A 19,948-nucleotide genomic window follows, 5' to 3' on the forward strand; every position below is an offset into this window, starting at 1 on the left:
GCAGACAGGCAGCGTGTGTGTGTGTGCGCGCGCGCGCGCGCGTGTGCGCTACATGGAGAAAATGGGTACGGGAGGGAGTGCGGGAACGCGCAAGCCAGCCAGCCCAGTCATTCGCTCTTAAAAATGGCGTCTTCTGAGCAAAATGAACGAAAATAGCTTTACTAGGGCCTTCGTGGCGAAATCCTGGCAAAAAAAAAAAAAGGATTACGGATTCACCGCGAACAACACTCCTGTCATTGTTCCACTTCTCGGCCCGTGAGATGGCGGAGAAGCACAAAATCAAATTAATGACCCCTCTTTATTGACTGCGTCGTAGTTAATAAAGGGGAACAACGAGAAATGATGCGCGGAGATTCTTATAGACAATATACACAAGGGCTAGTTTTAGCCTTTTTTTGTTTGGGCTGGCCTTCCTTATTAAATCTACTAGAATGCGGGATTGGCTCGGCTACGGGGGCTATTACGTTGTAACCCTTCAATGGAATGTGGGAGCATCTAATATTTTACCCTGCAGACTGATTTACGCTCCGCCAACAGCTGAACCAGTGGCTTTGCCGAGGAAGACAATAGACATTGAAATATATAGGGGGCGAGTGGAGGGAGGGGAGGAAGAAACCGGATTTTTGTGGTAGTGGTGGTGGTGGTTGGTGTGACCCCCCCCCCTCCCTATCCAACCCCTCCTCCCCGCTCTGTATCCTCCATCTCCCCCTCCTCCTCCTTCTCCTCCTCCCCTCCATTCCTCTCCCCCTCCGCGTTGGTCCCAGTCTTGAGGACTTGCTCGTGAAACGGCAGAAATAAACAGAAACCTAGCAAGAGAGAAAAGGGACAAGAGTGAGTGATAGCGTGCGAGAATCCAAGACATATCCTCCCTCCCCTCTTTCCCCCTTCGCTATCTCTCCATCTTTATCCCCAGTCTTTTCTTTAATGGATAGAAATTATCCTGGCACAGGATTCGGTGATTTGGGCGCTGGTACGGGATGGAGTTATGAGAGATCGGCGAAAGCAAGGTAAGTATTTGTGGCCGTGCATGAGCACCCACAGTCTTCACTGGATGCATAAATATGCTTAGCTTGCTGTAACAATGCCCATGCCTGTAGAGGCAATGCAATCCGTGCTCCCTCTATCGCTCCTGCTGCATTCACGTAGTCTACACGGGTCTGTTACATTGTTAGCAAGCCTCAGGTATAGCTATCCGTATTGTCATTAGCGAGGAAGGGGGTGTCTCGAAAATGCGAGGAATGCGATCGGGGGGTTAATGCGTGATACGGAAGGTACACCGAGACAGCGGAGGAGATGGGCGAAAAGAGGGGGATGGGTTGGTGGATACCGCCTGCAAGCGTATTGTCAAAAATAAAAATAAATATCAAGATTGATTATGGCAATGAAATTTGTTCGTTTGCCTCCGTTCTTGCTTTGTCTCCATATGCACTGTTAGCTTTGGAGATTCGTTGCATGCGTGCAGTGCAAGGCTCATTGGTAGCTTATTAATTAGCTATACAAATAAAACATATTTGGCAATGCGATGCATACTGCTACTGCAATCTCGGTAGCTGGTTAGTACGGTAGCTAGCTCACTGTTTAGCAATGCAATTGCTTTATGATAGAAAATATGACCACATCGCTGCTTTCTTTTGCTGCATTGAGTCCCTTTTTCCGGTAAAAATAAGAGTACTGACGTGAAGATAAAGGAATGTACAGAGCCCGCAGAAACAACTGTTAATTTTGTTACCTAATCTTTATTAGTGAATTTAAAATTTGCCATTATTTCCAGCTGTGGTTCAAGTAATAACGATGGGTACGTTAACGTGCTAATAGAAACCAGTTGCATGAATTGAACTGATAAGACTGCCAAAATGTGGTTGCGCCCAACGAGTTATAAACTTGATTAGTCTCGAGTCCGTGTTAGCGCTGTAATCTTAGCCCAGTTGACGTTACAACAGTCAGCGGTAACACGTGTGACTTCTGATAGTATCGTAAAATTCAGAGCAATGCAAATCAGGCAGGATTTGGGCAGCCTAAAAGCGCCACATAACATTAAAGTACGGTGGTTAACGTTTGGTGGGTATGCCATGGAGACTAAAGTTAACGTTAGCCACTTGACGGTAGATGTCATTCAGCATTAGCTAACGTTAGCCAACAATCTAAACAGGCTATATTACCCAGCAGGCTGTTTGACTTTTACCTTCCAAGATGATTCTGCATATTGACCGCGGCTATACTGCAGCTCTTACACAGATAATATCTCTCTCTGTACATATTTGTGTATCACCAATAACACTTCAAACACCGTCAACCCCACTTTAACCTTTTGAGAGTGCGCCGCTACGTCGCAAGCATTAATGGACAGGCTAATTAGCGGACTAACCAACGTGAGTTAGATGACGTTAGCGTCAGTGCTAGCGGAACAGCTAGCCGCTTAAGCCGCTACCTTGAACCTAGCTTTTGTGTAGCTTAACAAATCAACGTCCATCGCACTGCTCCAACCGCCTATACAAAACGAAACGGGTGTTTAGTGTTATTTTCCATTTCAACCTAACTGTCGTGCGTGTGTTGAAATAAAGCGCGGCCTAGCCGAGCTAGCTCCACGTTAGCTGCACCTGAAAGGCGACTCTGCCGCACGGCACCAGTCGCCTTGACAACCCGTTGAAAGGACATGGACACGATGTTTAAACAGGGCAGCGTGTGCTTGCCTCTTTAGGGTATCTTGTTTTAATTAATTTCTTTGTACTATATAGCACTTAGATCTTTTTCATATATGAAAAGATATATATTTTTTTGTAATTACTATTAATAACAACAGCAGTAACAATAATAACGCCCAAATGCAAGCGCACCTCCAAGCCCAGAGATAGAAGAAAAAGGTGGATTCCACCTGTTGTCTCAGTGATATAGTCTATTTGTGTCGGTATCAGATGCCCTCAAACGCAAAATCTCAACAATTATCCCCCCCCCCGCACTGAGTCATAATGTATGGATTTTACTGCCTTTATATTGTCAGAGAACCACTTTGGTAATATTAAAAGGGATTGCCACTCATTTTTAGAGCACCGGTTGCATGCTATTACTTGCACTGTGTTAGCCCCAATATTTGAGAGTTGCTCAATGTAGATAAGAAACTCATCTACAACTAGAAGCAAAGCAATCTGTTATATTGTGTCATGCTAACATACAACTCAGAACTGACTGAATTAGACTGAACGTGAACCATACAATATATTAATGTTTTAGTGATATGTAAAATAAACTTATGTTAATCACATTCTCAACTTCCAACCAGAAAATAATCAGTCCTCAAAAAGTGGAGGACAACTGACAAATATGACTTTTCTGTGTTTGTGCATTTGTGTGTGATAACTGGAAAAGAGCATGAGAATAACCAGCCTGATCATGGACATTAAACCGGTCAGTGTTGTGGACAGTTTTCAACAGCGTCTGAAAATCATTTTGCACAGACAGGCGTATTATTGATGTCGTTGTGTTACTGTATTGTGTGTTAATTTGTTTAATATCTGGGTGTTTGCACTGACCTGTGAAATATTTTATGACATTTGCTTTGCAAAGATGCTATATGACATTTTGTCTTCCTGCTTTTACTCATTAACCACGTCAGTGCTGAAATCCAATGGTATTGTTTCTTAAAGTGGGTATTTCCACAAAAAAAATACATGAGCATGATGACAAAATATTCATATCTCATTGTGGTGGCACGATTGCCTGTTTGTGTTTAGAGAAGAGAGAAAGGGATGCCTTAAGTACCATCCTTCATTATCCTACAATAAACTGTACAGGACACACAATAGCAAATCTAATCTTAACAGACCATGAAAATTATGACAGCATAACGTGCATGATTTCATGAATACATAATGAATCAATACACAATGGAGGATGTTGCATTTTAAGCCAGATTCTTCCATCAGCACTCACTAAATAAAATTTATCGAGCCTCCAGATCCCTCGCCAGGTTTCTTCATCATCCCATTGATATGGAAGTTATTTAAATACGAGCCCTGGTACTGAACTGACTGGCAGAATTTCAAACTGAGATTGAAAGTTGATAAATTAGGGTGTCTCGCACCATCAGCATTTATCTTACCTGTTATGGCGATATCAAGAGGTGGAAAATGTTTATTCATGAGCGCTCCAGTTATTAAACAATAAATGTAGTCTCACTTCCCTATTTGAGCAAAATGTTCAACGTTTAAGACCTCAGCACCCTTTATTACCGCAGGATCTGATTGTAAAAGAGGCTTGGTTAGACTCAGGGCACCAACTGGAGCAGCAATGTGAGGAATGAGGGAGGTGGTGAAGGTAGAGTAGCAAAAAGAAGAATTGGATGGCTGCACAACAGAGAGAGAGAGAGAGAGAGAGAGAGAGAGAGAGAGAGAGAGAGAGAGAGAGAGAGAGAGAGAGAGAGAGAGAGAGAGAGAGAGAGGCAGAGGCAGCTGGATGAATGCAAGATGTCTGAGGCGTTCTCCTGATCTTCTCTCCCGGTGCTTTGTGGTACAGGGCTGAGCGGAGGAGAGATGAGAGGGAAACAAGGGAAAGGTGACGCTCAGAGGATAGGTAGGGTTAAGGAACAAACCGGGAAAAGCCTCTATTAGTTGAGCGTAAAAAGGGAAGGGAGGCAGAGAACGGAGCTGCACATGAGTCGTGACCCAGAGACGAGATGAAAACCACAGTAGAGAAGGTGTGTGCTTTGCAGATTAGACTTAAACAAAGTGCACGATGGCATTGATTCATTTTCAAAACTGATGTGCCAGTGTCAGTCAGTCAGTCAGTGCAGTGATAGGGAGAGCAGGGGCGGGGGGGGGGGGGGGTTCAAACTGATTTGACATGGATTGATTTAGTTTTGTAAATGTAATTTTCTGTATTTCAATTTGGATCCCTTTATAGACATCGGTTGAGCACCCCTTTAAATTGCCCCCCCCCATTCCATGGTCTCTCTCTCTCTCTCTGTCACTCTCTCTCTCTCTCTGTCACTCTCTCTCTCTCTCTCTCTCTCTCTCTCTCTCTCTCTCTCTCTCTCTCTCTCTCTCTCTCTCTCTCTCTCTCTCTCTCTCTGTCTCACACACACACACACACACACACACACACCGCATGTCCTGGCCAAGAGCTCCCAACAAAGAGCCCAAGGACAGGGGCAGTATTCAAGAAAATCAGGTATTATTCGGCTCTCTGCTTTTCAAGAAACAACGGCAGCCTGTCACTGTAGTTCCTCTTTTCTGAGTGCTTGTCAATTTCTTGCCTGTGCAAGTGTGGGCTCCCTTCTTCAGTAAAAAAATGTATTGACAGGCGTTCGGACAATGAATGATGACCACGTGAATTAATTTGGATCCCCGTGCTCTCATTGTGTACGAGGTAACGAAAACACATGGTTTTTGTCACCACAAAGGCTTAATCAAGACGATAAAAACCATCACCTGCCACTTAAAACACACATGGCACTGTGTGGTGTTTGTGTGTGTTACAAAGACCAGTGCACGTGTTGTGTGCTTATTTGTGTCTGAGTGGGGCGATGATCCCTTATATAGGCATGTGTGTGTGTGTGTGTTCATGCATACATGCATGTGTGTTTCTGTGAAAGAGAAAGTAAGAGAGAGAGAGAGAGAGAGAGAGAGAGAGAGAGAGAGAGAGAGACAGACAAAACGTGAGAGTCTTGAAGACTCTGATTCAGGAAACAGAGATGGTGCACATGGTCTCGCACACACACACACAAAGACACACACACACACACACACACACACACACACACAGAGGAAAAAGGCTGAGTCAGAGGGACAAGCGTCAACAGTGCTTGTGACTAAACTTAGCCCAGCTCTCGTGGCCGAGGCAGGAAACACTCACAACGTCTTCATTAATGAAAAATACCTGTGACGTCAACGCACCTCTGGCGAACACGCAAAACTACATTTTGGAAAGAGGTCAGCAAAGGTCAGAGGCTCTCGGCCGGGTGGAAGAGTTAACCGTTCCAGTCTTGTCGCCGAGGCTTTCGTGTTTATGCACGCTCCACACTCTTGCAGACAAACGCATCACGATTCAAACAACCTGTACGACCGTCTGACCGTACAACCGTCTATTTAGTGTGCGAGGTCTTCACGGCGCTGGAGGAGTTTATTGAAAACGGGCTGGACTCAGGAGGAAAATGAAATGATTGAATCGGATGCCAGCGATTCAGTTCATTATGAATATGCAGTCAAGTGTGACTCACTACTAAAGCAAACAGCAGCTCCTGTGTTGTGTTGCTGCAAATAATGGGCTTACTGCAACAGTGTAGGCACGTAGTCAGCGTAGGTCTGTAACTGATGTTACCGGAGACACGGAAATAATTGGAGCTCCGTTCGTCTACGATCTGCAGTGAAAGTGGGGAAAAAAATCCCTGTTTTGATTTCTTGTGTTGAATATTAATGTCTGAAGGCAGAATTTCCGATAACAAGGGCCTTTTAAAATCACATTTAAAATCCGTTTGCATGAACGCTTTTCTGACATTAAAATGTGTGTGTTGCATATATATACTTTGCTCACAATCTACAGACGAGAGGAAGAAACACGAAAATCTAATTTTATTAAAAAAAAACTGACAGAGACGATACCTGCTCTACTTAGGCCCCGCCTCCTCTGCTGTTGTATTGGTCATCGTGTGTGTGTGTGTGTTTGTGTGTGTGTGAGTGTGCTTTTGCATGCCTATGTATGCAGCACCTGAGCGAAACGCATATTGCGGCATACGTTTCCTAAGCAAAGGTTTTTAGTGTTATAATTTTCAAATGACCCACTCAGGTTTTTGATATAATTTTCACTTTCTGTAGCTTATTCCTTCTTCTGCAAGGCACAGGTATTGTTAAAAAAAAGAAATTAAATAAAAAATTAAAAAAAAACCTCATCTAAACCTGCCGTTATGCTTAGGGCTCATCTCGCTGCATATCTCTCGCTCTGTGGGATGCTGTTAGCCTCCCTTATTTTATGTTCCAGAGTTTGGTGAAGTAAATAAGGACCCCTTATTAAAGTGTATAGGTAGTTTAGCGAGGCAATCCATCACACGTTACTGAGAGAGCCGCTGCACTGTGGTTGTTGATACCTTGACTTCTGAACCATTTTTTTTTATCTGAATGGGATTTTAGAGAGCTGTGTTTGTATGGTTTTTGAATTACCCTCTCCTCCATGTTGTTAACGTAAGGGACAGACGTCTTATATGTCTACTCACTCGAAAGTTTATTACCACGGCCTTCCTCGATTCGACTTACGCATTATTTCTCTGGGATTCGTGATGGTGGTATAGGAAATTGGGTTGACGTAAGTCGATGAAATGCTTTGTCGTGTCTCACAAAGAGTCCTCTTTCAAAACGCACGGGCTTTGTGTCACTTTGCGTAACCAGTAGATCGGCGACGTCCCCTAAAATTAATTTTTACAGCAAACCATTCTGCAGTTGTTGCATCCCCCCGGTAATGAAGCCTGGTATGACGAATGACAAAAGAACTTTCCTATACCTTAAAATGTCCTCTTACATGCTGTCAGGAAAGAAAAAAAATGTGTCGACAAGATCACCATGTTAAATTAATGCACGACTTCGAAAACAAGTTAATTTATGCATAATCAATGATCATTTTGTATGCTCTATTTGAAAGGAAAATGAATGTTGAGAGGCTCGCTGGATACTTCCCTTGCTCATGATCTCTTCATTGGGTTCATTAATTTCTCTGTCACGTACTCTTCCGTTCTTGATAATGCATAGCTTGACTGGGAACTCTTCTGCGAAGACGTAACCTCAGCGACATATTCCACCAAAACACACCAGATTGTGTAAAATATGAACAGCCAAACTGACGTATAGCAGTCTTCTGGCCTTCAGTATGTATACTTTCAAACTTCATACGGAAATGACCCCTTTTCTCCCCCCCCCCCCCCCTCACTGGCCATCTCAGCCTGGTGTATGGGAGCTCCAGGTCCTCCCATCCAGACTCGGAGCTGCTCCATCGCCAGGCTTATGGCACACCCCACCCCCTGCAGGGCTATGCAACCAATCACCACCCAGGGAACTCTGGCCAGGGCGGAGCCTGGGGGGCAGCTGGGCGGAGTCTAGGTAAAGCTTTATAAATCTGTATTGTATCATTGGAAATACTACCTCTGATTCTTAAAGTTGTTGCCTAGTAACAGTAGCTACTGGTCTGCCAGTGTGCAGACCCCGAAAAGAGATTTATTCAAAGCTACAATAGAGAGATGTGTTACGTTGGTGCATGAGAGGTTTAACATTTTATTCTGTAAGATAAGAGGCAGGTATAGATGTTTCTCAGTATTACACCGGGCAGTATTCCAAGACATCTGAAAGCTGCATAATATCATAATAGCAGTATTGTAAATATCAAGTAGATTCAATTATGGCTGTAATTTGACTGAATGGGGATGAAAGAGTATATAGATGAAATGGTGGCTACACCAAACATATCAGTGCATGTGATCAGTGTGATGCATAGTTTCAATCGCTGGACCCCAAAAATGAATAAATGTGGTTAAATAGGAAGACAGTTACAGCTTCTTCAGTTTTGAAAAAAAAAATCAAAAGAAGAAAAGTTGTACTGATTCAAATTGTAATGTGTATTAGCCAAATTGCAATATAATTAATAATGCATGAAAAAATATTTTGAGTGGACCTGAAAATGAGACAGAAATGCTCTTTAACCGTAAATCCAAAAGGCTACATCTAGTAAATATTAAAATTAATATTTTTCTTAAGTTGTACATTTTGAAATGTACAATTTGGGTCGGTGCAAGAAATGCGGAAATACATGCAAAAAGTTATGGCCATTATAGCCCCGCCTCTTCTCCTTTATTTTATATATCTATTTATCTTTGCTTCAGGTGCAGCTGTTTTAAAATGTTTTTCTTAATCTTAATCTACTGTACGTGGGCTGTGTTAACATTAAGTAAAGGCTATTGTTTGTTGTTGCTCCTCTCCTCATCTCCCCTTAGGTTTGTCGGGACTGTTTGATGCTGGCCTGCACCATGCTAGTCCCTCAGGCCCTGACCCGTCCGTCATGAATCTGATTTCAGCACTTGAGTCCCGGGGTCCGCAACCTCCCCCCTCCGCCTCCTCCCTCCTTTCCCAGTTTCGCACCCCTTCTTGGCAGACTGGTGAGTGTGTGCATGTGGAGTGGGGGTGGGGTTCCCATTTTTCTGTCTTCGAAGAAAACATCAATATAATTTCAGGGATTTGTATAACGGTTATCAACTGGAGGTTTATTTTTCACATTTTTTTAATAGAAATCATTACAGCAATATCATCTGATACTGTAAGAAATGTTTCATTTATACCCCCTTTCTGACTCTGTGTCCTACAGCAATGCACACACCAGCCCCAGCTGAGCTCTTCATCTCGGGAGCCCTTCCGGGCTCAGGCTCCTTCCCTTCATCGTCAGCCCTATCTGCCTACCAGCATCCTGCCTCCTTCTCTGGGCGTTCATTTACTCCGTCACTTTCCCTCCAAGACACGCCCACCTTCAGCCCAACATCCAATGGCCTGCTCTCCCCTCATGATCCATTATTGCACATCAAGACGCCCTCCCAGTCTAGCCTGGGCTTTGACCGATTGCTCTCCTCACAGACTGCAGCCGCTGCCTACCGCAGCACGCAGGAGCCCACGGGCCCCCCTCAGCCCCAGGCCCAGACCACCTCCTCCAGTCGTCACCTGGGCCCGCCCCAGTTTAACCTCTTGTCCTCTCAACTCCAGGACCAGTCCTCTCAACTCTACAATGCCTCCATGTTCTCCTCTCCGCCACCCCCAGCCGCCCCTCAGCCCCAGCCCCCTCAGGAAAGGGCCATTCCGCGGCAGGACAGTGTGATAAAGCACTACCAACGCTCCTCTCCAGCCCAGTCACAGCTTTCTGCTTCAGCAGCACACCCCCTGCAGCACTACCTCAGCTGTGGGGGAGCGTCGGGCTACCAGCAGATATCTGCCACCCACCACCGGCATGCAGGAGTGTCCTGTAGTCCCCTGAGTGACCAGAGCCCCTCCTCAGACCCAAAGCCCTCCCCCCGAACTGAGACGCAGGCATATCGACCAATCATTCAACCTCCCTATAGCTCCTCCACCACTTCCTCTGCTCCCTCCTCCTCCGGCCCCAAGGGGTCCAAGAGTTCAAGCTCCAGTAGCGGCTACTCCTCTTCAGGCTCAGCATCATCCTCCTCCCGCGCGCCTCACACGCCTCCTTCAGCCTCCTCCACTTCCTCCTCCTCCTCCTCCACTTCATCCTCTTCTAATGCCAACGCTGCCACTGTCTCTTCATCTGCACCCTCCCGGCAGCAGCCTCCTCCTCAGTCGGCACCTCCTCCCCCTCCTCCTCCACCCCCACCTGTGGTGTCTTCCACGCCTGTCCAACAGGCCCCGTCCAAGCCCTGCCTCTCCACGTACAGCTCTCCAGTCTCTGCTGTCAAGTCCAGCGGTGGTCTGCCGGGCCAGACACCTCCCCAACAGCAGCAAGCCCAGTCTTACTCCCCCAACCAACCTCCATCCACACACATGGCCCAACCTTATGGAGGCTTCAACTCACCCCAGGCCCAGGACCTGAGCTCTGCAACAGGGGTTGCTGGGGGGAAGGGCTATGCAGGTTTGGGGCCTAGTGGACGCTCCTTCTCGGCTGAAGTCTATGGGGCAGACTCAAGCTTTGGCTCCCTGCCAGCTTCTCTTGGGGGAGCAGGTAGTCCCTCCTTGGGATATGCAAGTGCTGGAGGGTCGACGGGCAGTGGGGCTGGACCTGGAGCTGCTGCGACCAGCACTGGAGGTGTGTCTGCAGGATCTGGAAGTGGAGCTGCTGGTGTTGGTAATGGGGGCAGCAGTTCATACCATTTGTCTGTCTCCAGCCCCTCCCCCTCCAGCAACACCGCTATAATCCGACCAGGGCTGCATTCCCCTGCCCCTGCCCGCCCTGTACAGTCCCCTGGAGGGGCAGGGGGCAACAAATACCTCTCTTCTGTCCTATCCCCTGCTTTTATGTCCTCACCACAAGGTTATCCTGACAGCCGGACAACCCAGAGCCAGTCCTACCACCCCACACACCCCAAGCCAAAATCGGAGACCAACATGCTTGGAGTTGAGCGCTCACAAGATGAGGAGGATGATGATGATGATGATTTCCTGATCCAGCATTTATTGCACTCCCAAAGTCCTGCTCCCCACCCATCCCAACATCACCCACAGCCGCCCCCACCGCAGCCACCCCAGCCTCTTTCGCAGGCCAGGGATGGGGGGGCCAAGGGGCTGACCTATGACATGAATAAAGTCTCCGAGGAGCGTTACCATCTTCAAAGTGTCATCCGCACCAACAGTGCCACCAGCAACACAGGTCCTGGAACGTCAGCTGCTGGGGCAGGTGGCGGCTTGGACAGTCAACTGGAAATGTCACTGAAGAAACAGCAGCAAGTCAAGGCAGAGCGAGCCATACCTGGTTCAGCATCTGGAGGAGCAAGAGGGGGTGCGGATTCTCTGTCACACACGAACCCCCACTCCCATGCTGCCCACCCACACCAACAGCAGCATGACTCCTTGAGCTCAGTGGTCCATTATGGGAGGGGAGACCCCTACTCGCACCCACACTCACAACACTCCCATCACTCCTCACATGTGTCTGCACATCCCCAGCAACATGCTCAGCACTCCCAACATTCCCAGCACTCCCAGCAACACTCCCAGCACTCCCAACATCCACAGCACTCCCAGCAACATTCCCAGCACTCCCAGCAACATTCCCAGCTCTCCCAGCAACACTCACAACACTCTCAGCAGCATTCCCAGCAACACTCTCAGCACTCCCAGCACACCCAGCACTCTCAACATGGTCATACCCATTCCCACTCTCACAGCCACCCTCAAATGGAGCTCAAGAAGGCTACAGATGCATCAGACATGCCTTACCTGCGTAAGACACCTGATTTGCAGCAGCAGGCTCGACAAAGCCAGGCCTCCCTCTCCCTGATGGATTCCCCACCAGAGCAGCCACAGAAGCCCCACATGCTTCAGTCTGTCCTATCCCATACTACACGCACCAAGATGGACACCCAGCAAGCCCCCTCACAGCAACAGCAGCAGCAGCAGCAGCAGCAGCAGCACCCTATGAGCCAGCAGGCCATGATGGGTTCAGCCAGAGGCGCAGGGCCTGCCGGGGTAGACCCCCATTCCCAGAACCAGTCCTCACAGCTGCAGCTCCAGCTCCAGTCTCAAGCAATGGACACTCACTATGGCCGTGGAGCCCAATCCAGAGAACAGAACCAAAGCAGTCAGAACTCAGTGTCTCCATTGGACATGCTGGAGCGATCCCTCTCACGGGCAAACAGCAGGGACAATGGAGGGCCTTCGGAGAGAGGTGGCACGGTAGGGGTGGGGGTGGCTGTTGGAGGAGGGGATGGGGGCAGTGGAGACAGACACAGACAGCAGCAGCAGCAGCAGCAGCATAGACTTCCACCCCACCATCAGTCACATCATCCTCCACAGACAGCCTCTGAACTCCATGACTTCCTCTCTGAACCAGACTTGGGCTTATCTGCCTCATCACATCTACACCACCTAAACCAGCCTCAAACACATACACACCCCCATGCGCACCACCAACAGCAAGCACACCCCCACCACCAGCTCTCTCACTCTCATGTTTCCCACTCGCATCCCCACCAGCTGGCATCCAACTTGGGAACTCCCCAGCAGCAACAACAACAGCCCCAACCAAGGGAGCCAGAGTCCCAGCTCTCACACTCCCAACTGGACCAGCTCAAAGAGCACCAGTTTGACACTGTGAGCCCCACAGGCAAAGCCGGACAAAACCAAACTCAACAGCAGCAACAGCAGCAGCAGAGGTTTGTGCCAATGACCTCCATCTGCTTCCCAGACTCCTTGTTGCAAGAAGAAGACCGTTCTTTCTTTCCCGGGATGGAGGACATGTTCTGCTCTGACGATTACAAGTCCAGCTGCACTGGTGATGCTGGAACAGGGCAGACTAGCCAAGAAGAAATTTCCCAGGCTCGTGGGCAGGGTCAAGATAGCATTGAGGCCTTGAAAGCTGGTGGAGGCAGAGGTGGTGGTTATGATATGATGGGTCACCATGGTGATCAAGGATACGGGCAGTACTGTCACAGTCTTCAGGAAACGGGAAATGGCAACATGCACTTGGATCTTGAATCTTTGAAGACCCACGAGCTTCCCTCCACCGTGAACACAGAGCAGCTCGGTCTCATTCAATCCCAAACTTCTGGCCTGGGAATGAGTGGCTCAGGAGTTCCAGCAGATGGCTCTGTCAACAAAATGATGGGAAATACCAGTGTAGGTGGAAACTCAGGCACTAGTGGTTTGACTTCCCCTATCTTTTGCTCCTCCAGACCCAAGAAGCTCCTGAAGACCAGCTCTTTTCACTTGCTCAAACAGCGACGGGAACCACAACCACAGACAAAGAAAAACTATGCGCAGGAGTATGAGTTTGAGGATGACGAAGACAAGGCTGATGTCCCGGCTGATATTCGCCTCAACAGTCGCCGCCTTCCTGACCTGCTGCCTGACTTGGTGTCTAGTTGCAGGAAGGCTGGGGGGGCACCAGGGGTTAGCGGCCTCAGCCCAATGATGGGCGACATGGACTTCTGTCACTCTTCGGGTTACCCCTCCCTCGGACAACCACCACAGCTCCTTCCCCACGATGGTCCCAAGAAGAGGGGTCGGAAACCAACTAAACCAAAACGGGAGGGTCCACCCCGTCCACGGGGTCGACCCCGAATACGTCCTCTCCCAGAACCCCCCTACTGCAGGGGGCTGATGGGCTCAGTGGGAGGAGAAAGCCGGAGAGGCCGTGGTCGAGGTCGAGGGCGAGGCAGGAGAGAAGAAGGGATGGTGGAGATGCATCAAGACATGAATAAACTGCAGAACCTCCCGTATCATCAACAACAGCTTTCGCAGCAGCACTTCCAACAACAGCAGCACCCACACCAACACCACCAACAACAGCCACACCACCTCCAACCACTGCCACAACAACAACCACCACAACAGCAGCACCATCATCCACATCACCAACATCAACAGCAGCATGTTCCCTATCCTCACCATCAGCATCAGCAACAACAACAGCCTCCATCCCAGCAGCATCAGGAGCCTATCAGGCCAATTAAGGTAACAATGAGTGGAAACACAAAATGGGGCCCTTCGATACAAAGCATCACAAATAACTGGCTTGTCACAGATATTTTTTTGTCATGCTAGTAATGTCTTAATATTTATCTCAATTTAGTTTTTTCTGGCACTCCGCTTACGCTCCCATCTCTCTGTCTCTCTGTCTCTCTCTGTCTTTCTGTGTCTGTCTTTCTATCCTTCTGTCCTTTAGATCAAGCTGCCCATCCCCTCCTTGCCTCCATCAGACTCCTTGCTTAGGACCGATTCCCTGTCCAGTACTGAGCCGGTCCTGTCGGATGGCTCAGTGGGTTCAGCCCCATCCCTCGGTCTGAGTCCAGGCCCTACCCCTGGAATGGACATGAATAGAAATGACCTGAACCAGGCCCAAGAGAAAATGATGAACCAGCAGCAGAAACCTCAGGAGGTGAGTGGCTAAATTCTAGCTCATACTAAACAGAAAGAGGTAGACCTTGAAAAGTGAAACAGGAATTACCCAGCAAAAATTGAATTCCTTTAAATCTTTTTCTTCTTAGATGATATACTGGCTAGTCGCTCAGTGTTTATGTTAATAAGTGGTAAATATTGTCATGTGACTGTACAATATTCTCATTTTGAGGAGACACCCCCTCATTAGTTGCACTGGCATATGCTTTTGGCAGAAGCTTCCTTTTAATCTGTCGTCTCTGTGATGAATGTTGGACTCGTCTTTGCTGTGAAACAACAAACCTGTTTGAAGTGTAAATTTATTTCAGTCACATACTGCCAAGTGTTATTACTTTCAAAGTTTTGAGACGTTTGACAATAATCTCTCATGATATCATTACAAATTTTACAATGCAAATTTCAACAGACTATGACCCTAGCTGAGAGTTTTCTCATTTCCTTCATCAAATTGTACTGAGCAGCTTGATAAGAAGCACTTCTCTTTTTTTTTTATAGAGGAGACAAACTGATAAATGTCTTGCAATATCTTGTAAAAGAAAATGATTTTAAACGGGAAAATGGCGGAGAATTTTTTAAAAACTTTTTTTTAATTGAGAGAGGAAGACTTTTTAATGCCTTTGTCTGCTTGTCTTAAAAGGGCTGTTGAAGATTTTGTTTGGGGGTAGAACCTTTTATTTGAAGGTAGTGTAGAGATGTAGCATGGGGGTCATGCAGTAACTATATTGCTCACTGAACTATTTTCTCTATTCCATATGCCTTTTATTTCATCTATTCAGATCATCAGGTTGGTTCCTGTGCATTTACATTGCTCAAATTGTTCTTCAAGTACTGGTTGCTGAAAAACATGGATTAAAGTAACTGAATCTGCAGAACAGTGTAACTGAAGTCTGTAAATGCTTCTCATAAAGCACATATCTTTTTCATTGCAGTATTTCTGTTCAGTCAATTAAAAGCTATTTGCCAAACAAACAAACGCAGGATGTGCAGCTGCTAGAATTGTGGATGTTCGCAGGGCTGCAGAATATCTGAATGCTGCTGCACAAAAACCCGAGTTATGTTTTTTGAGTAAGATGGTGGTTTGTTGCCTCAGCAACAGTGAAGCATATAGTCCTGCCATCATCTTACTTTGGATTTAGAAGAGAACAGCTTACAAATTTCCTGCGAGATTTTGGCATTTCCATCAAACGAAGCTGTTGATATTTCGGTTCCTCATAGATGGAAACCAAAGAGATATGAATGATATTCATCACTCTCTGTAACCCCTCATGCATTAACCCTTTAAAAAAATAAAAATAAAAAAGGTTGATGTCTTTGCATGCCGTAAGTAAACCACACAACTTTGTTGGTGGCTCTACAAAAAGCAGCTTTTAAGACCCTACTGTCTCTCTCAGGAGACTGACATGGTCTCATCACCTTTGATCGGCCACTCCAGAAATCGGTTTATTGAAAATAGTTTTCTCTGATGTCGCCGCAGATGACTTGGGAGAGAGACATTGACGAACAACTGAATCCAGAAGCCTGGGCTGCTATGCAGAAACTCTCCAGTTCTGTAAATTCAGTAAGTCCCGCCACATAACTGAAAATAAGACAGAGGATCATATTTAATTCATGACTCATATATTCAAACTCAGGGCTGAGGTCCTCTTAGTTGTAGAGACAGAAACCCACGCCACACCTTACTCACATTTCAGGTGCCTTTAGCTGTCCCGGGCAGGGTGATTGAATAAAAACCGGAGGTAGTTGCATCTTATAAAGCTTTTTAAAAGACTAACGGGGAGTAAATCTTGCATAACCTTAAGTTCCATGAGGACAACAGACACAATGTTGATGTAATGGCTGCCCATAGAGGGCGAGATTGAGACTCTTATCTTGACTGACAGCCAGCTCTTTCTACTGACAAAAGAGAGAGAAAGGGTGAGAGGAGAGTGAAGGCTGTTGCCAGGGTAGCTGTTGCCACGGATACTCAATTTCAATGAAGGGCCCTCGGCTGCCCTCTGCTGTCTGCTTAAGTTTACTACCTCCACTGTTAAGGGATTTAAACACTCAATAGGGAGAATCCAGGAAAAAGTCATGCATAATAGGAGATGCATTAGTGATAGTATGGAACAATCAGATGAAATTAGACTTCATCATGACATGACAATCTATTGTCAAGTCAAGTCAATTTCATTTGTATAGCCCAATATCACAAATTACAAATTTGCCTCAGTGGGCTTTACAGCAACACAACATCCTGTCCTTAGACCCTCTCATCGGATAAGGAACAACTCCATAAAAAAAACCTTTAACAGGGAGAAAAAATAGGAAGAAACCTCAGGAAGAACAATAGAGGAGAGATTTCTCTCCCAAAACAGACAACGTGCAATGGATGTTGTGTTTACTCAATTTACGTCCAATTTGCTACTTAATGTTCTTTTGTTTCCTCTGCGCTCATTGTCCGGTATTTATCTGGTGTCTTATGTATTTTAATTTTCTCATCCTGTGCTGACTTTTTGCCCTTGCAGGCAGATGACAAGACTCAGGAGCTGAAACCTGGCTTCATGGCCTCTTTCCTGGACTTCCTCAAGACAGGTAAGAAAGAGTCAGGCCTCGAGACGGATGCTGAGGGAGGGGAGGATGAAGCCGTTGAGCCGTGCTCCTCTCTCAAGGGTGGGATTAGGCCGTTGTCCCCACCACCCCCACCTCCACCTCCTCCCCCACCCCCGCCTCCGCCCCAGCAGTCCAGTACAGCGACCGGCGCCTTCGGCGAGGAGGGGGAGAATGAATCGGGAAGCCTGGGGCTCAGCAACTGCCCGAGCCCCTGCAAGCGGCTGGACGAGGAGCTGAAGAGGAACCTGGAGACACTGCCGTCCTTCTCCTCTGACGAGGAGGACTCAGTCAGCAAGAACCAGGACCTGCAGAAGAGTATCTCCTCAGCCATCTCCGCCCTCTACGACACACCACACTCGCTGGCCGCTGCCGTTGCTGCCGCTGTGGCCCAAGCCCCACCCACACCGTCGCCGCCCCTTAGCCCACCCCTCTTGCCAACACCTCCTCTTGTCCCGACCAACAGGAATGAGGAGGATGCAGAGGAGGAGGCTCGTGGTTATATACACCATCACACGCGAGTGGAGGAACAACCAACAGATGGGAGCTCCCTGCAGTCAGACAAAGAATTGGGAGAGGAGAGGGGGGAGGAGGAGCAGGGAGGAGAGGAGGAGAGAGGCGGGGAGGAGGGGGAGGCTGAGAATGAAGAAAGTATGAGAGGGGAGGACAATCTACAGCAGAGAGTCCTGGAGGAGGAGGAAGAAGAAGAGGGGAGAGGAATATCTGATTTCCAGATGTTAGAAGTTCCCAAAGTTGAAGGTAATCTGATTTATGTATGTATGAACACCTGTTTAACCTTTTCATTTTGTGCAATTTATTTTTATTTACATTTGCTTCATAAAAGTCACTGCATTTAAAATTCTCCTATAATGAACCATTTTTTTATATTTTTGAACCGAAACTAGCAGTGTTTACCAGGTAACTGATCTACTCTTTAACACCTTATCCCCACGAAACCCTCCCTGCAGATTCACCATCGGGACTGCCCCTTGCCCTGGCACCTCCTTCCCTGTCACCATCCCTCTCCCCCTCATCACCCAGCTCCTCCTCTCCCTCTCCACTGCCTCCCCCACCCCTCTCTGTGCCCTCACCACCCTCTCTCCGACAGAACGAGGCCAAAGAGCATCTGGAGTCCCCGCCCCGGCAGCAGACCTCCTATCACCCACCGGCCACCACGGCCACCCCATCTGCAACCTCTCCACCCCCCTCAACTTCCCCTCCAGCCCTGCCCTCCTCACCCCTCTCCACCCTACCAGCGGCAGCGTCAGTGCCCCCTCCATCCACCACTCCTCCTCCATCCTCCTCAGATCAGGACCAGGACCAGGAACAGGACCAGGACCAGGACCCGGTTCAGGATGAGGATGAGGATGAGGAGCAGGAGCAGGAGCAGGAGCTGGAACTGGAACAGGAGCAAGAGCAGGAGCAACAGCAAGAGCAAGAGCAGGACCAGGAACCTGAGGCCGGGCAGCCCTCCCCTTCCTCCCCTTCTTCCTCATCCTCCTCTTCACCCTCATCCTCACCACCACCATCGCCCCCCACCCCAGAGGAGACCACAGCATCCCAGCGGCTCACCTCCCTGCACCTGGCTAAAAAGCAGGCAGATGCTGCAATCGCTGGCGAGAGTGAAGAGGAAGATAGTGAGAGTGGAGGGGAGGGCATCTTCCGCGAGCGTGATGAGTTTGTGGTACGAACCGAAGACATCGGAACGCTTAAGGTGAGTCAACCAACTGCTTCTGTGTCTGCTCTAAGGTTCTCAGACATTTTGGACCAAGCACCACCTCTGATCAAACCAAAACATTCAAATAGTTACCACCTTGAAGCCGCCAATTTACTAAGCCATGGAAAACATCATTAGAAAAGTAAAAAAGGGGTCCGCGGTGGTGTAGCAGTCTGAGCATCGGCTTTGTGTCGATGCAGTTGCCCACTGGGGACTGGGGTTCGCGCCCCAGTCTCGTCAGATCCGACTATGGCCGGACTCGATGAAGCTGCAATCATTGGCAACGCTGTCTTCGGGAGGGGGGCGGAGTCGGCTTGTGTTCGTCACGTGAATGCGTCTCTGTGTGTGTCGGAAAAAACAGTGGTTCGGCCTGGAGTCGCCTTGTCACGAAAGTGGGGAGGCGGTCTCCTTCGAGACTGCCGGCCGGAGAGATGCAGTTGGCGAATGCATGCAGTACGAGGGTGGGTGTTTCAATTAAAATAGGGATCGATTGGCCACGAAATTGGGAGGAAAAAGGGAAAAATCAGAAATAAATTTATTAAAAAAAAAAGAAAAGTAAAAAAGGACAAATGTAAATGGATTTCTTTGCTGGTAAATACAATCACATCTCCAACCCAGCAAGCTACAGTACTGTCTGTACTATAGTAGTATAATACTATGATTGTACTCGTTGAATAACTCACAAATTCAGAATACTTAAATATTAACAAATTTCCCTGGTCAACTGGTGTGCGTACCATTGGTGGTATGCGTACGACAGTTAAAGAACCTTGCCAAGTCACTTCCTTGCTGACAAAAAGATTAGCTTAAACGTCTTGACATTTACAGCTGGTCATGTTGGGGAGAAACTGCCGGACAAAGCTGCTGGCCTATTTCATACAGGTTGTAAGTGCTTCGGAGGAAACTGGTTTGAAATGCTCAGAAGAATCTTGAGTTTAGATTTTCTTAGCTCAAGACAGACATTCTGGTTTCATCAAACTGGAAACCAGCTTGATCAGCTTCAAGGGAAAACTCACCAATTTTCAAGCTTTCCTCTATCTGTCTGCAACAGGATAGCATATGT

At 47.6% G+C, this 19,948-nt stretch overlaps 1 protein-coding gene across 1 annotated transcript in view; it reads left to right on the forward strand.

The window, feature by feature from the left end:
• Nucleotides 1–924: 924 nt before the first annotated feature.
• The window catches only part of prr12b (proline rich 12b), a 32,911-nt gene continuing 13,887 nt past the window's right edge, over nucleotides 925–19,948 (forward strand). Inside the window, exons 1-10 of the mRNA XM_056288080.1 lie at nucleotides 925–1,007; nucleotides 7,921–8,078; nucleotides 8,966–9,127; nucleotides 9,334–11,652; nucleotides 11,761–14,138; nucleotides 14,350–14,562; nucleotides 16,057–16,131; nucleotides 17,087–17,927; nucleotides 18,137–18,491; nucleotides 18,624–18,882. Of these exons, the coding sequence (XP_056144055.1) occupies nucleotides 925–1,007; nucleotides 7,921–8,078; nucleotides 8,966–9,127; nucleotides 9,334–11,652; nucleotides 11,761–14,138; nucleotides 14,350–14,562; nucleotides 16,057–16,131; nucleotides 17,087–17,927; nucleotides 18,137–18,491; nucleotides 18,624–18,882 (6,843 nt within the window). The remainder of the gene's footprint in view (nucleotides 1,008–7,920; nucleotides 8,079–8,965; nucleotides 9,128–9,333; nucleotides 11,653–11,760; nucleotides 14,139–14,349; nucleotides 14,563–16,056; nucleotides 16,132–17,086; nucleotides 17,928–18,136; nucleotides 18,492–18,623; nucleotides 18,883–19,948) is intronic.

This window comes from Lampris incognitus, chromosome 10 (genome assembly GCF_029633865.1).
Source record: "Lampris incognitus isolate fLamInc1 chromosome 10, fLamInc1.hap2, whole genome shotgun sequence".
Lineage (NCBI taxonomy): Eukaryota > Metazoa > Chordata > Actinopteri > Lampriformes > Lampridae > Lampris > Lampris incognitus.